Raw genomic sequence first — 15,912 nt, 5'->3', positions numbered from 1 at the left:
TATGCATTGCTCCTGAGTTAGCAGGAGATGGTCCTTGAATATCAGTAAGTGTTCTTGGGCCCTTATTCCCTCCAAAGCTTTATCCTGCACTACTCTACCAAGCAAATCTCTGAAGGAGTTGCACTGGAACAGTTTGCCCATGGAGGTTGTGGATGCCCCATCCCTGGAGGCATTCAAGGCCAGGCTGAGTGTGGCTCTGGGCAGCCTGGTCTGGTAGTTGGCAACCCTGCACATAGCAGTGGGTTGGAACGGATGATCATTGTGGTCCTTTTCAACCCAGGCCGTTCTGTGATTCTAAGAACATGCAGCTGTTCCTGTCTGCCCATTAGTTGGTTAGCCTGTAGATCCCCGCTGTGTTATCAGTCCCTGCCCTCCTTTCAGTCTGCATCTATAAACTTTTGATTGGCTCCTCATCCATCCCCAGTCAGAGTTCTGCGTGTTTCATCCTGCATTTCTTTTTCTTCCTGTGCTTGAAGTTCACCAGATTTTGAGGATTCTGTAGTTGGTTGTTATTGTTTTGTTTTTAACATACTTCAAAAGAAGTGTGTGTGTGTGTGGGGGGGGGGGGGGGGAGTGGAAATCCTATAAAGTAAAAGCCAGCTCTCACAACACAGCACACTGCATAAGATCTTATCTTAACATTGAAATATGCAGCTTATTTTTCCACTGATTTATTTGTAACCTGGGGTACTACTACATATGACAGATTATGCTTTTTTTTTTTTTTTTTACCAGAGAGAGCATGTCTGCATGTGGTACAAAAAGACTCAGCTGTGAGTTAGGTGGGCCATTTCTCACAATGGCTGTTGCAGGGACAGTACTCTTTCAGTGCTAGAATCTTAATTAAAAGTTAACGCGCAGCTCTTTGCAGCCAGTTGAACTTGAGCTTGTGTCAAGCTAGAAATCCTGCCTGGCTCTGACAGAAATATGTTAGACTGATGAGTACTCACCTTCACATTTGACTTTTTCAAATAGCAAATTGCCATATGATGTTACACCTGAACAAGCTCTAAATCATGAAGAGGTGAGGACACGCCTGGATGCCTCAATCAGAAATATGAAGACAGTGACAGACAAGTTCTTGTCTGCCATCGTTAGTTCAGTCGACAAAATCCCGTAAGTCTGGTGTGTCACTGCAGTATCCTGTAGAAGTTAATGGTGGGTTCGTTCTTGAGGAATTTTCACTTGCCTTTTATTTCCTTTGAAGTTACGGAATGCGTTTCATCGCCAAGGTACTGAAAGACTCCCTGCATGATAAGTTTCCTGATGCTGGCGAGGATGAGCTTCTGAAGGTGAGGAGCTGAACAGCTCTGTGAATAGTTTGCTGACTGTAGCAAATGCATCTCAGTATTGCTTGTTGGGTACGTGTGCAGAGAAGTCTAAGTAGAACTTGTATACTGGTTATTTGCTGTTATGGGTATAAAGTACTTTGCATTGTGCTTTGGATTGCTAGATTAATGTATATCAATTGAGATAAAACATTCAGAAGTCACCCTGTTGCTTCTCCTTTTGCTTTTAATATCTTGGGCATTGTGCCCTCTGGGTTTCTTGACTTTTGGGTACTCTTGCTGCTGGATAGTAGATCTTGGTTTTGCTGGTATGATCTGAGTCAGTTGCTCTTTTCTTAAAGCGACAGTGTCAAGTTAAAAGGTCTGTATGCAAAATTCTGATATTCTCATTTCCCTGACAATATCCTAGGGAATTAGTGTAGCTGCAACAAAGTATATACTGTCACTTTTCAGGATGTCTAGGCAGTTTTGTATTGTGCATTTCAATACGTATGGAGATCTAAAAGGATTTTAATAATAGTTGCTTCCAAACGAGCATAGCACTATGGCTTTCATTGAAATTGTCCTGGCTTTTTTTTTTTTTTTTTTAAATTTTAAATGTCTTTGTCTGTGAAATCTCTGCTTATTGATAAAACAAAGATTGGATCTTACAGTACTTGACACAGTCTCTTTAATCTTCTCTGTCTCTGCTTAATTACAAATTAATTACCAATCTGAATGCTATTTTCTTCTCTCTTCTAGTTCTGTGCTTTCCCATTCTGAGGCATCGATTCTTTCTGTGCAGGTGAATTCATTATTCCCATCTGTAAATTTAGGTGGAAAACTGCAGTTTTTATTAATCTTTGTGGAAATGATGATGTATTGGTCCACGCCAAACTCAGAACTGCAGCTGTGTGCAGTGACTGCCTGTAGATTTATTAGGACCTAAAACTACTCATACAGTGCACTGTTCTTGCCTTCCTACTACAAGTTTTAATATTATTAATATAAGAAATACATTTGTGAGAGAAATCATGACTGGTAGTGGACAGTTTTGACTGTTGTGGTCATGTGACATAATCTGGTATAGTACTGCGGAAGCTTGCCTGAAACAATTGTCAAAACCACGACCTCTCTGAAAGCGGTTGATTTCTGGGACAGCTTAGCAATGGCTAAGCTTTTTCTTTCTGTTTTCGCCCGTTTCTTCACACCTTTGATCTCTTCTGTGCTTTCAGATCACATGTGAGGCAGGAGAAGCCAATATTCTGTGATTTGGCTCTCTACAAATTTATGTGAAACACCAGAAAATACTTAAGTATGTAGTGTGGGAATTTTTGCTGTATGTCAGCATGCTGAGCTAACTCCTTTTTGTTGCTGGAATTACTGCGGGCAAAATATCAAATACACGTTAGAAGAATATATGTGAGCGTCTTTATCTTTGGTGCCTCAGGGTTTATTGCTGCTTACTTAGCTAGGTAAATTGGACTTTTTTGAAATGTCAGATACCACTCGTCCTCTGTGCTTCTGAGTTTTTACCTCTGGAGTAAATAATTTCTGAGTTACTCTCGGTTGTTTTTAATTGAGAATCTGTAGCTAAAAATGTTGCTGATTTATCAAAGAGTTATTCTGAAAGAAAAAAGAGCTTTGGAAAAGGGGCAGAAAGTAGCTGATGGTTTCTCAGTTTAGCTCCTTGATTTGCAATGCTTCATTTTTTGCTTTGTTGGAAATGGTGGTCAATTCTGAACATTTGTGTTAAGAATTAGCTCATATCCCTTATTGAGACTGCAGTACCAGGTTTCTCTGTACTGTAGTTGTTCTGCCTTCTGTTAGACTAAATTATATTTAATTCTTGTAGTATTTTTATGTTCATATGAGTAATTCTTTGGTAACTTTTAGTATTACCTGTCTGTATATTTTTAAAGTTAAATTGGAAAATCCTTACGCATAGGAATATCTGCAGTTGTGTTCTCCTGGAACTAGTAGTGCTTGTGGTGACAGGTTGTATGTTTATTTATATTTAGTTTAACACTGTAGATTCTTTGGGATAGCATGTGCTTGCATATGGCAGCACAGTAGACCCTGCATCTTGAATGGGGCCTGCATTCACAGGGAAGTAATTTGTCAGAACTCAGAGTAGTTTCAGTAGAACTCAGTGGAGGCCTGTACCATTGTTTTTTTTCATGTTTTTTTTTTTTTTTCTTTTTTTTTTTTCCTCTCATCAACTTCTCTTAGATTGTTGGCAACTTACTGTATTATCGCTACATGAATCCAGCCATTGTTGCACCGGATGCATTTGACATAATTGATCTTTCTGCTGGAGGTCAACTGACCACAGATCAACGAAGAAACCTTGGATCTATTGCAAAGATGCTGCAGCATGCTGCATCCAATAAGATGTTCATGGGAGACAATGCACATCTAAGCATCATTAATGAATACTTGTTGCAGTCATACCAGAAATTCAGGTAGAAGACTTCAGCTGATTATGCTCTGCCAAACTTGTCAACAGAGTGTTGCAAACAAAAAGGAATGATGAATTTTAAATATGGCAGATTCAATCTCTGTCAAGTAGGAAGTCTGTTGGAAATAAGAGATTGCATTTCAGGCTTCCATGAGCATAGATAATAATGGCATATAAAATATGTACCTGGAATTTATGAACTATATATAGTATATTAATGAGCTGGTCAAAACACTTGGCTTTGTATACAAGCCTCCAGAGTACAGGTTGTTTTTCTGTGTGTTTATTATGATATTCTGGCCGTTAAAAGCTAGAGTGGCCATGTGTTCTTTCCTATATGAAGTCTAGTTCCCTGTATGAAAACTAGATGGCATTTTAGAATAAAACAGACTGGAATTAGTTGTTTGTTTAATAGCATAACTCCTGAATGAAGAGTCTATTCCAAAAGATGAACGATATAAATAAAGAAAACTGGAAATGGCTGGGAGTGAGGATTATTATTGCAGCTCATACAGAAGGGTGGGTGCACAGGGTCATTCGGTCCATAGACTTGTCCTACGGATGCTTACAATCAGCTAATGCCAACGTGGCCAGTGATAATAACTAAATCTTCTAGATTACTTTTGATATGATTAGCTATACCTCGTCCAATTGTAGATATGCTTGGGTACCATAGTTTAAAGAAGAGTAACTTTGCTTGGGATTATCATGGGGAGCTGGTATTCTTGATAGACCCTGTGACTCATAGAGATATGCTGATTTACCTTTTTTTCCCTTTTTCTTTCTTTTTCTTTATTTTTTTTAAGACGCTTCTTTCAGGTTGCTTGTGAGGTTCCTGAGTTGCAGGATAAATTCAATATCGATGAATATTCTGACTTGGTGACTCTCACTAAACCAGTTATTTATATTTCTATTGGTGAAATCATCAATACACACACTGTAAGTATACATCAGTCACAGTTGCTCCTTCTTAAGCAGTGCTTACACAGAAAATGCTGCTTCTGTTGAAACTGGAAGTACCCAAATCTAAAAGTGAAAGTTTTCGTTTGACTGCAGGGTGCAAGAGTTTGTAAGTTTTTAGTAATTTAGTAATTTTGCTAGTGTTCTAAGCTTATTTTGGAAGCATCTGAGTATATGCAAATGGTACAACTTTGAGCCGTGATATTGCAGCTTTAGAGTTCAGTAAAGATTTTTTTTCCCCTAAAATATACTAGCATAAAGTAATATAATTTCACTGTATAGAAAAGGATTTAGGGTTAACAACACAATTTATTTTCCTGTTCATCTAGCTGCTCTTAGACCATCAAGATGCAATTGCCCCCGAGCATAATGACCCAATTCATGAATTGCTGGATGATCTTGGAGAAGTTCCTTCAATTGAGTCCTTAATAGGTAATTTGTTTTACTTCAGAATTGTGTAGTATTACCTTAGATGATTTGAAGTGTAGTGAGGAAACCATCAAAGGAGTAATCAGTCGTAGCTTGGATGTTTGTGCTCTAAAAAAGCAGTGTCTTTGTACAGTGACAATAACGTAAAGATGGTAGTAAATATCCAAAAAGTTATTTACAAGAAAAACTGACCCATGTGGAAGCCTTCAGGCTGCTGGGAAACACTGAGGCAGTCTCCACAGAGGAGTAATCCCCAAGAGATGCTGCCTTAGTGGTGGTCAGCCCTTAAATGAGGTCTAGAGGGGATGGAGTTGAGCTCCACCCCTTCCAGGAGCACAGCTATGTCACTCTCACTTGTGCTCCCACAGCTGACCCGACACTTGCCTCAGCTGATTAATCAGAGGTTCAGGCTGAGATTACCAATTTCCCATACAGTGTTTGTTCCAGTTTATTCTTCTGGCTGTGGAACTTGTTAACCTGTGGAAAAAAAGCATCTTTCTTTTCTTGTCTTCAAACACCTTATGTCACACCACTCCTGTTTCTAGAAGATGAACAGAGATTTTGAAATGTATCTTTGTTCCCTCATGTTGGAGCCATTTCTTTTCTCATCCCAGCATATTTGCAAAGGTTTATCCTCTGTCTCAAGATCTGTGTTCCTTAAGAGTTTAATAGAAAGTATATTAAGTAATATGTGTCACACAGGAGAAATGGGATTTTTGATATATGGACAACTAACACACGCCTTTTGAGTGTATCCATCCGTGAATATTTGATAAAAGAACAATGGGGACAGGAAAAAAAAATCTTATTTATTTATTTATTTGAGTTGGAGGGAGGAAGGATCTAACTTTACTGTTACTAATCTGTGGAAGTTTTCTAGGAACAGGATCTGAGCTTCATTGTATTAAAAAATGATAAAGTTGCACAAGCTTGTTTCTTCTCGGTTGCTATGTTATAGCTGTTGCAAGCACGACAGCTAGTCTGCAGGTCTTGGGGGATGGATGGACACAGCTTCCAAGAGGTTGCTTTGACATCAAAATAGTTATTCTTCTTAAGAAAAGTTGGAACTTTTTAAAGGATTGATTGTCAGCATGTTTTCTGAGTGCACACAAATAACAAAGTGTTATGGAGAGAACCTAACAACAGTTCTGATGAGAATTCAGCTACAGCTGGAACAAGAAAAATTCCTTTTGACAGGATGGCTTTGTTAGAAGCATTACAAGCTTGGTCGCTAAGAGAGGCTTTATTTTTAGATTGGAAAATTTATTCTGTTGAGAGTATGGACAGAAGGGCAAACTGATACTTTAATTTATCAGGTGTTACCGGAAGGCCAGCTTCTCTTCTTGTTAGAGATCAATACACATAAATCCTGAAGGTATATAAACTAGGGATTATGTGGTGCCTTTCTAGTGTGTGAAGAATCTCTCAATTTTGTGCGGGGGGGAAAAAAAAAAGTCCAGTGTATTTGAGATGATGTTTTTAAAAGCTCTTATTGGCATGTGACAAATTTGACAGAAAATGGTGTAGTTTTTTTGTAGTTTGTTATACAGGAGGAAAAATACAGAACTGTAGCAGTTAAGAATGTAAAGAATATGAGGTAATCTACAAAATCTTTTTCTACGTGACAGGGGAAGGGTCTGGCAACATTAATGACCCGAACAGGGAGATGCTAGCAAAGACGGAGGTTTCTCTCACACTCACTAACAAATTTGATGTTCCTGGTGATGAAAATGCAGAGATGGATGCTAGGACAATTCTGCTGAAGTAAGTGAGAGATAAACTACCTGGTGTATTTCTTAAGAGGGGAGAGTAGACATGGATTTTCACACTGCTCTGTTTGTGAAAGTAAAAGAACTGAAGTTTAAGTTAAGCAAAGGTGGTACTGTGACTCACAATACACTGACGTTGTAGCCATTTCTTTTAAATGCTGCAGCTGTTAAAATTATCCTTACTAGTTCTTTGTCACTGAAGAATTCGTTACTCTTTAAAAGTGTGCCTGCGATGAAAAGAAAATATTCCCACTGTGAGCGAGTCTTACGGCAGCAGTTAGATTTACTTCCATACAAATACTGTATACTGTCAATGAAGCAGGAGACAATGATGGTAATTTATGATATTCTCCCTGTATGTTTTTCCCTGCTGTGGGAAATACCTCCTGCTACCAACCTTTCCTTGGTTCATGATGTACTTCTGTTCCCTCTGCACTCTATGTCCCCCCCATTTGACTGAGATAAATAGCTTTTTTGGGTAATAGAGGTGTTAGTCTGATGGAGAGAGTGCAACAGGCGGTTGGTGATTTTGTGGTTGTCGGACTCTTTTTGTCTGGTAGAAGTTAGTACTAATACTGACTCTTGGCCAATTTTAAGCAAGTCTTTGTTGCTGGGATGTATAGAGCAGCTACCTGATATTGTTACGTATTCACATGCTCTGATGCACTCCTGCTCTGATGCCAGGTAGCTTAGCTGAGAGTTCATGAGGTCAGCTTACTTGGCCTAGGTGAGCAGTGATCTCTCAGAAGAAAATTGTTTATCTGAAAACATTTTTATGTTGACTTGCTTGAAATATATGCCAGTATTTACCCTACCTGCCAGAAGAAGGTGACAGTGATTTCAGAAGCATTTAGCAGGTGTGCCTGAAATCACCTAAGTTAAAGATGATGTTGATGCACTTTGTTATGCCAGAAATAATTGTAGTTTGATTGCAAATTATTGAAGGCACTCTTCGGTGATGTCAGCTGGCTCAGGGGCACAGTTGCCTCAGACTGGGCACTGGCCATGTAATTAAGCCACAGATCTTGATTCTGAGATCAAAGAATGACCCTGTTTGTCATTAGATTGGAAGCAGGTACCTGCTTGAACTTCGTTAAAGTACATGTAAAAAAAGTGGTTCACTTCATTTGTTTTTTTTAACACCTGTTAAAAAGCATTAAAGTATGCTTTGAATGGATGACACTGGGACTTCTGACTGCATGAAATTGCTGTTGCTGCTAAATGCGTTATCATATACTTCCAAATTTGCAGCTTCAGTGGCCCTGGTGGTAGTGCTGTGACGGCCTTAAAATACATGGAGGATAAGCTCTAGCATTTTGAGGTGTTAGGGAGCAATGCTGTGCATTGTATAGATGCATCTTTTAGGGAATCAGTTTCTGATTAAAATGGTGTCAAAAAAGGTAAGTTAGTTCTTGGAGTTCTGGTCTCAACTAAAGTCAGTAACACTGCTAATATTGCAGAATAGCAATATTGAAGGTCTCTTGGCTTAAATTTTTACCTCTATTCTCCATGGTTTCTCTGCAGCACAAAACGTTTAATTGTTGATGTAATCCGCTTCCAACCTGGGGAGACACTGACTGAAATCTTGGACACTTCAGCTACTTCAGAGCAAGTATGAAGAATTGTTTTTGTTTTTTCCGTGTTCTTTTTAGACTGAGAATTTGTTGTTTATCTAGATGCATGTGGGTATACTTGGGAAGCTGCATTATGTAACATAGTAAAGCTGTCTCCACTGGTTTTGGAGCTGCATGTAGCAAAGATGACGAGGGGATATAATGGAAATAAACAGTGCATGTAAATTTAACTCTTTTGATAGCTATTAGAAAATACTTATGTAGAAGACTGTTTTAAACAGTAGGTAGGCATCTGCCAGTTCTTGTATGTGGAATGTGTTCACCCAGTGTACTCATGAGTCAGTACTGGAATGACTGAGCAAAATTCTGTGTCATGTTATGCTGGAGGTCAGGTGATCTTGCTCTAGTACTTTATCACCTTAAAAATAATCAGTTTATGAACTTGTAATTTTTCTGTTGTCTTTTTCTAGGAAGCAGAGCATCAAAGAGCTATGCAGAAACGGGCCATTCGTGATGCTAAAACTCCCGATAAGATGAAAAAATCTGTGTCTGTGAAGGAAGATGGCAACTTAAATCTTCAGGGTAAAAAAGAGAAAATCAAGACAGGTCTGAAGAAGCTGACAGAACTAGGGATAGTGAATGCGAAAAATAAATACCAGGAACTAATCAATGACATTGCAAAGGTATGCCAGTTAGTGGTTTCCTAGGAATTACAGAGGAGGGTTTTTTTGTTGTTTTTTTTTTTAATGGCTTGCAGTTTTGTGAAATTGGTGTGAGTTTTCAGGAGTAAGTTTGTGCAGTACTTAGGTATATGAAAGAAATAATTTGCTTCAACATCTTTGCATTTGGAGAGTCTTTTATTTTTATGGGAAGTGTGTGTTTTCACAAATTATTCTGTTGACAGAATCTCGGGCACCATAAGTATTAGACATTGGAGGAAATCCCTGATGCATATCTCTTCTCCCAGTCCTTTTACTAGTGTAAATAGTGCTATTATTCGAGTGTTAAATACACTCATTCATTCAAGAATGACTGGAATACATAAGAGAGGACCTAAGAAAAACTTATGTGAGTGATATAATACAATTGCACATTGAAATAGCAGATCATATATTTACCAAAGTAAATATATATTTACCAAAGTAAATATATGGGAAAATCATGGGAAAAGATTATGTGTATGAAGTGAATGATTACCACTTTCAGAGGAGAGATTAAAACCAGTCATTCAGTCCTTAACAAATATCAGAAGTGAAAATGACTTGAGCATTCCATATTTTTTGTTTAGATGTTAATATAGCATGTTTAAAAATGGCTGACTAGCAAAGACAGACTGTCACATTTATGCATTTTTATGGTTATAGCTCTTAATTTTCAATATACTCCCACCCAGTGAAAGCAAAAATTGCTGTCTTACCTTAAATCACATACCGATGGTGCCCACTCTAGTCACTGCAATTATGACAGCACTGAAGCTTGAGAAAGCAGCAGAACATTTAAATGAACTGCTGTGTGGAGTTGGTTAGGTCCAAAAACAATCAACACAGAGAAGTGATGACACTTAAACTGGGGCAAGTGTGTCTGAGGAACCTTAATGCAGCTTGTAGCATGAAGCAGAATTGAACAGTACTTCTCAGTCTATCTCTGTGCTCTGGGCTTGAGTGGCCAGAGCAATAACCAGCAGATCTCTGTGTGTCTTACTCTGTGCTGCAGGATATCCGAAATCAGCGTAGATACCGTCAGAGAAGGAAGGCAGAGCTGGTGAAGCTGCAGCAGACATACAGTGCCTTGAACTCCAAAGCTACCTTTTATGGGGAACAAGTTGATTATTACAAAAGCTACATCAAAACCTGCTTGGATAACCTGGCCAGCAAGGGCAAGTAAGTATCTCCGAACTGTGCTGTGACCCTAGAAATAAGTGCTCATTTCAGAAAAAACGTGTAAGTCATTGCTAAGAGATATTGTATTGCCATCTGCACAAAGCGAAGAGAGAGTGTGGCCCCTGAATGGGTCAGAAAGACATAGATGAAGGAATTTTGGTCCTTTTGAGAGAGAGGAATGTAGAGATACCAGAGAGATAATAGTTGAGTTGCTCGGTTAGTCCCTCCGTCATTCTTTTGTGAAGCAGAGAATGAAAGCATCCTTTTAACTTACGGTGACAGCGCTGATTGTGATTTGTATTCTCTTTGTCCCGGAGGGTGTGTGCACAGTGGAAGACAGTTCAAGTTTTCCTCTAAGAAAAGCTGTCTTTCCACCTTTGAGTTTCTTTCTTCTCTCTACCGTGTCAGGCAGCACAGCATGGTCCGCGGTAGCCCTAGAAAATTTTTCAGCATAACTGGGTTTGCTTCCCTGATTTGCGGAACAAACTCATAACCACAGAGTAGTTGTAGAGCGGGTGCATTTTATTTGGCCACCCAGGTGCAGGGAGGATAACTCCTTCCTAGCCTGCATGCCGAAAGCACGTAAACATCCCTATTTCTAGAGGGAATACATGCATATTCGTGGTACATGGAGTGGTTATTGCAATTAATTCTAGAAATGCATTACAAAATTCCACACCTATTCTGTGCCCCAAACTCCACCCCTAATTAATGACCCCATATCATTCCCATTGTTTGTGCTTAACTACTCTTTCAATTTTAACAGTATAACATTATTAGCCCGTTATTCATCTCCTGCTTCATTTTTAATCTGAACATACTGTGAAAATTACTTTCAGCTCTGGGATTTCTCCAGAACAGGGTTTGTATGCTTGTGGCTTGTTGCTGAAAAGAGCGAGGCACAAATATGGGACAGAGGAAAATGTAGTAGACATTAAGCCCAAAATTGCTGGCATCAGACGTTCTGGTTTAGAGTTTGGTGTGTAAGGTAGTCCTGGTCTCTGTTTTCTCAAAGAGGCACATAGGAATTTTACCTGTATTGTGGTGATGCAGGGTGGGGTGGGCAGCAGGGTAGCAATTGGACAGGGCAAGAAGGGGAGCTGTAATGGCAGGTCCCTTGGACATGCGATCAGTACACTGAGTTTGAAGAGAAATGAAAAAGTCTAAATCTAGTAGGGCAACGGGCTGTACGCGGGTATATCCAATGTTTGTAATCTTGGATCATCTAAATAGTCATCTGCTTTTTTATTTTTTAAATTTTGTTACGTGTCTGAATTACTCTTATGGGTCTGTTTTCAGAGTACCAGTAAAAACGGTTAACCATAAGAACTTTTGCCTAATTATATTAGTAGTAGTGCTTCTTATGAAGTACTGTTTTCTTGTTTTTCTGCTTCTGTTGTGTAAGTTACTGGTAAATAGTAGGGAGTCAAAGATCTGATCTGAGCTACTGGTGCTGTGTAGATAAAATTGGTAATAGACATTTATCAGTGTTAGTTGAGCCATCTATTCTGGTTCTTGCCACTCCTCCACATAGTATGAATTGTTCACTAGATTTTGTTTGCTCTCTCTTTTTTATTTTTTTTTTTTTAATCCCTTCTTCTTTCCAGAGTCTCTAAGAAGCCTCGAGAGATGAAAGGCAAAAATAGTAAAAAGATTTCTCTAAAATACACCGCAGCTCGACTTCATGAGAAGGGAGTGCTTTTAGAAATTGAGGACCTGCAAGTTAACCAGTAAGTGTTCCTTAAAAACTCATTAGAGTAAATAGCTTTTCCAGAGAAAGAGGGAAATGTTGCATACTGTTTTGGACTACTTAGGCTGGCACAGTGCTGTGAAGCCTCACAAACTGATCATGTGCTGTTCTCTTATTTCTTGTTAAATGAGAGCAGATCTCTGGTAGATAAGTTTAATGGGATTTAAAGATGACACCCTCTTTCTCCCTGCACTCCCCCAACAACCCCTGTCACGGCAGGATTCCTTCTCAAGTGAATTGCTACTGAGATTACTAACTCTCAAGGCTAGCAAAAGCTAGTTCAGCTGCATTTTGCTGGTGTAGAACGTTAGGCTACATTGTTGTAGCCTATGTTTTGTTATTCATTTTTCTACTGAATCTCATTCCAAATGAGGATATAGGATTAGAATTTAGGATAAAAGTTTATCTTCAGCTTTGATCTGATGTGTCCTTTCCCTGTGTCATTAGGAACTGCATGCTCATGAACTGTGGTTTTTAATTTCTTAAATTCACAGATTTAAAAATGTAATATTTGAAATCAGTCCAACAGAAGAAGTAGGAGATTTTGAGGTGAAAGCAAAATTCATGGGGGTACAGATGGAAACCTTTATGTTACATTATCAGGTAAGAACAATCCTATTTAATAAGAACAGTATCCAGCATGTGGGTTTCATGGGATTTGTATGAATAGCAAATCTCTCTTCTGCTTGCCAGACTCTTTATCAGAACACTAATAATGTGTTTTCTGCCTGAATAGTATGAAAATGAGGGAGCATCTTTAAACTAAAAGAGGGCAGATTTGGATTAAATATTAGGAGGAAAATCTTTACCTGGGCCAGGCTGAACAGGGTCCTGGGCAGCTGGAGCTGGTGGGGGTGGGACTGCCAGGTGTTGGAGTCCCTTCCAACATCAGCCCATACTATGATTCTGTGAGAAGCTATCTTGACAGCAGCAGATTTGTTGCAGACAAAAGGGATGCAGTGCCAAGGGGGAACTGAGGCTACTTTGTTTCTTTACTAATGAAAGCCTTATGTAAGTCTGTGTCTTAGTGACCCGTATGTGAGTATGCATACACATGCGTGTGCTTTCGGCAACCTTTTGCTATAGCAGAGGTCAGTAGTCTGTGGCAGCAGTCAGCTGGGCTTGGGTGTGATGACTTCAGCTACTTGTCACTGGTATTCTTTCTGCGACACTGCGCCTAGTGGTTTCTTTAGCTGTCTAGTTCTTGTGACTCCTCAGCCTTTACTTACACGAGTCTATCGGAACAGGCTTACAGGCAAGTTTTCCCTAACGGTCCCCATTCTTCCCACACCACTACTGTTATGTCTGGCATCTCTGCCCACATATGTGTGTCTGCCAAAACTTGGCCCCCAAGTATTGTTAGGTGTGGTAATTGTGGATGTCCTATGGGTACTGGAACAAATTGCATACAGAATCACTCTGCACAGATATACTTCTGTATTGTAGTCCCTGACTGACTACTGGGAGGGATAGCTGCCTTACACATCCCCGTACATCTGCTCTGGGAACTCCTGTAGTTCATTCCAATGCTGATGTGTTGGAGCTGGCCACAGACTTCTTGGTTCATGTGGCTATTTGAGGTTGCTTGGTTCTCAAGCACATGTGGTAAAACCATTATGAACAAACTGCCACTGCTCATCCAAGTACAGTGTTAGCTATGAGTTCCATTTAAAAAGTCTTGCATTGCCAGAATTTTTATAGAAAACAGTAGAAAAAGCTTTTTGGTGTTCGTTCTGGTGCCAGGAGCAATATTCAGATTTTGGAATGCATGTAGTGTTCATTGCAGTAGTACTACCTGAATGCTTTCTCCAAGATGCACTGTTCTAGAGAGGAGATTGTGTAAATGAATTAATTGCTGAGATGAACGGTGCGGGGAGTCTTATGGCTTTGTCAGGTGCATCATCACAGAATGACCCAGGTTGGAAGGGACCTCAAGGATCATGAAGCTCCAACCCCCTGCCTGGCAGGGCCACCAAACTTCTAAGTTTACTAGATCAGGTTGCCCAGGGCCCCATCCAACCTGGCCTTGAATGCCTCCAGGGATGGGGCATCCACAACCTCCCAGGGCAGCTGTTCCAGGACCTCACCACTCTCCTGTTTCTCACTGATGAGAAGGAAACGTAACTAGAACTAGTGCTTATGTAAATACAGGGGAAACTGAATTGGCATTATGTAATTAGTACTAATGGAGAAGTTGTTTCTTTCTGTCACATTCATTGCATTGTTCTAAACCACCTCACTGACATCTATGGCAGATAAGCTTTTAGAGTGTCATGCTGTGGAATTTTGTAATGCTTACGTAATAAGATTAGGCAAACGAAAAGAGATACTAAACACTACAGCTTCACATCTGTTGTTTGAATGAAAAGCCCGGCGTGTTCTAGAGCTGAAATTTGACCTTCCATTTATGACTTTTTGTAATTTTTTTTATTTTTTTAAGCAAAGATTAAGACAAAACAATCTGAAAAGTCTTAGTGCAGCTTAGATGTTCATGTGCCGTGAGTGGATCCTTAGCTTCCTCATTTTTTCTAGCTTATGCTATGAATTTTGAGATAGGTATTCCACAAAACCCCACCTTAGTACAATGTCCTACATACGTTTGTATACACTACTGAGGATTCCTCACTCATTAATGTTTCTCTTTGATAGGATCTTTTGCAGCTGCAGTATGAAGGTGTTGCAGTCATGAAGCTATTTGACAGAGCAAAAGTAAATGTCAATCTTCTGATCTTTCTTCTGAACAAGAAGTTTTATGGAAAGTAACTGACCTTTGCTGGCAAGTCTGTGAAAGGGGAGATAAATAGAAGCCTCGCTTATATGACTTCTAACGACTTTGCTGTGCATCAGTATATGCCCATGCCTTGCTGAAATACATCAAATGTGTTACAATTAAGGCCTAAGAACTTCTTGTGAATTGATAATGCTGACTGACACTGCAGGGAGTTGCTTTCTTGTACCTTTACAATGTTTATGTTCAACTTGATGCTGTAATAATTTACAGGTGGCCTCTTGCATAGAGGTACTATTGTATTCATTTATTAACGCTTCAGGATTGGGGGAGAAGCAAAAATTCTTGGCAGGTTAGCTTTTAGTGTCGCTTGCAAAGGTTTTGAAAAGTAAAACTAACTTTTTTCACTTCAGTTTTAGATCAATGTTCCATATATCTTGATCAGATTCAATAAATGTTAGGCTCAACCTGCGGACTTGTCAAAAGACAATTATTTTAAATAGGCTGGCTTTGTAAAAGTTTATAATTTTTCTAGCTCTGTCGAACTCATTTCATATGTTGTGGATTTTTCACCATGGTGACTGTGCTGTTCTGCTATACCCAGTGACTCTTAAATAAATCCCACCTGATATTGTTTGCCCTGCCCCATCCTTTTTTTTTTTTTTCTTTCTACTTTTTTAAGGAACATCTTAATTGTAAATTTCGAGTCATTTTTTTTTTGCATTTTTTGTTGTTGTTTAGATCACTGAGTTGTCCAACTGCCTTATCTCTGAAAGAACACACTGTACTAGTGGATTGGCATAGATTTTTGATAATGAAAGCCATTCATAGTATTTGAATTGGGTACATCCCTGGGGATAATATTTCCGTAACCCTTCAATAAGTATCTGCTAGCATCTAGTCTGCACAGAGTGCATGTTACTGGCATGCACCAACGCTAAAACATCATCTTATAAGAAGATATTTTAAAGTCTGTGCATGCCAATAAAATAACATTTTAATGTTAGCCCGGTACAATAAAATAACAAACATTCCTTTTCATAACATACCATACCAAAAGAGATGTTTACAATGTAGGTCATCTGAAAGAGAG

The 15,912-nt window shown here is 39.2% G+C and overlaps 1 protein-coding gene across 3 annotated transcripts in view; it reads left to right on the top strand.

The window, feature by feature from the left end:
- Positions 1–15,464, top strand: part of IQGAP1 (IQ motif containing GTPase activating protein 1) — a 45,631-nt gene extending 30,167 nt beyond the window's left edge. For all 3 annotated transcript variants that reach the window (XM_072345134.1, XM_072345135.1, XM_072345133.1), the window contains 12 exons: positions 976–1,116; positions 1,208–1,292; positions 3,501–3,733; positions 4,536–4,668; positions 5,019–5,121; positions 6,747–6,882; positions 8,412–8,499; positions 8,932–9,144; positions 10,175–10,341; positions 11,949–12,071; positions 12,586–12,694; positions 14,741–15,464. In XM_072345134.1, coding sequence (XP_072201235.1) covers positions 976–1,116; positions 1,208–1,292; positions 3,501–3,733; positions 4,536–4,668; positions 5,019–5,121; positions 6,747–6,882; positions 8,412–8,499; positions 8,932–9,144; positions 10,175–10,341; positions 11,949–12,071; positions 12,586–12,694; positions 14,741–14,854 — 1,645 coding nt within the window. In that variant the 3' untranslated portion in view covers positions 14,855–15,464. The remainder of the gene's footprint in view (positions 1–975; positions 1,117–1,207; positions 1,293–3,500; positions 3,734–4,535; positions 4,669–5,018; positions 5,122–6,746; positions 6,883–8,411; positions 8,500–8,931; positions 9,145–10,174; positions 10,342–11,948; positions 12,072–12,585; positions 12,695–14,740) is intronic.
- The last annotated feature ends 448 nt before the right edge of the window (positions 15,465–15,912 follow it).

This window comes from Excalfactoria chinensis, chromosome 10 (genome assembly GCF_039878825.1).
Source record: "Excalfactoria chinensis isolate bCotChi1 chromosome 10, bCotChi1.hap2, whole genome shotgun sequence".
NCBI lineage: Eukaryota > Metazoa > Chordata > Aves > Galliformes > Phasianidae > Excalfactoria > Excalfactoria chinensis.
Note: the sequence above shows the minus strand (reverse complement) of the source record. Positions and strands in the feature narration are given on the sequence as shown.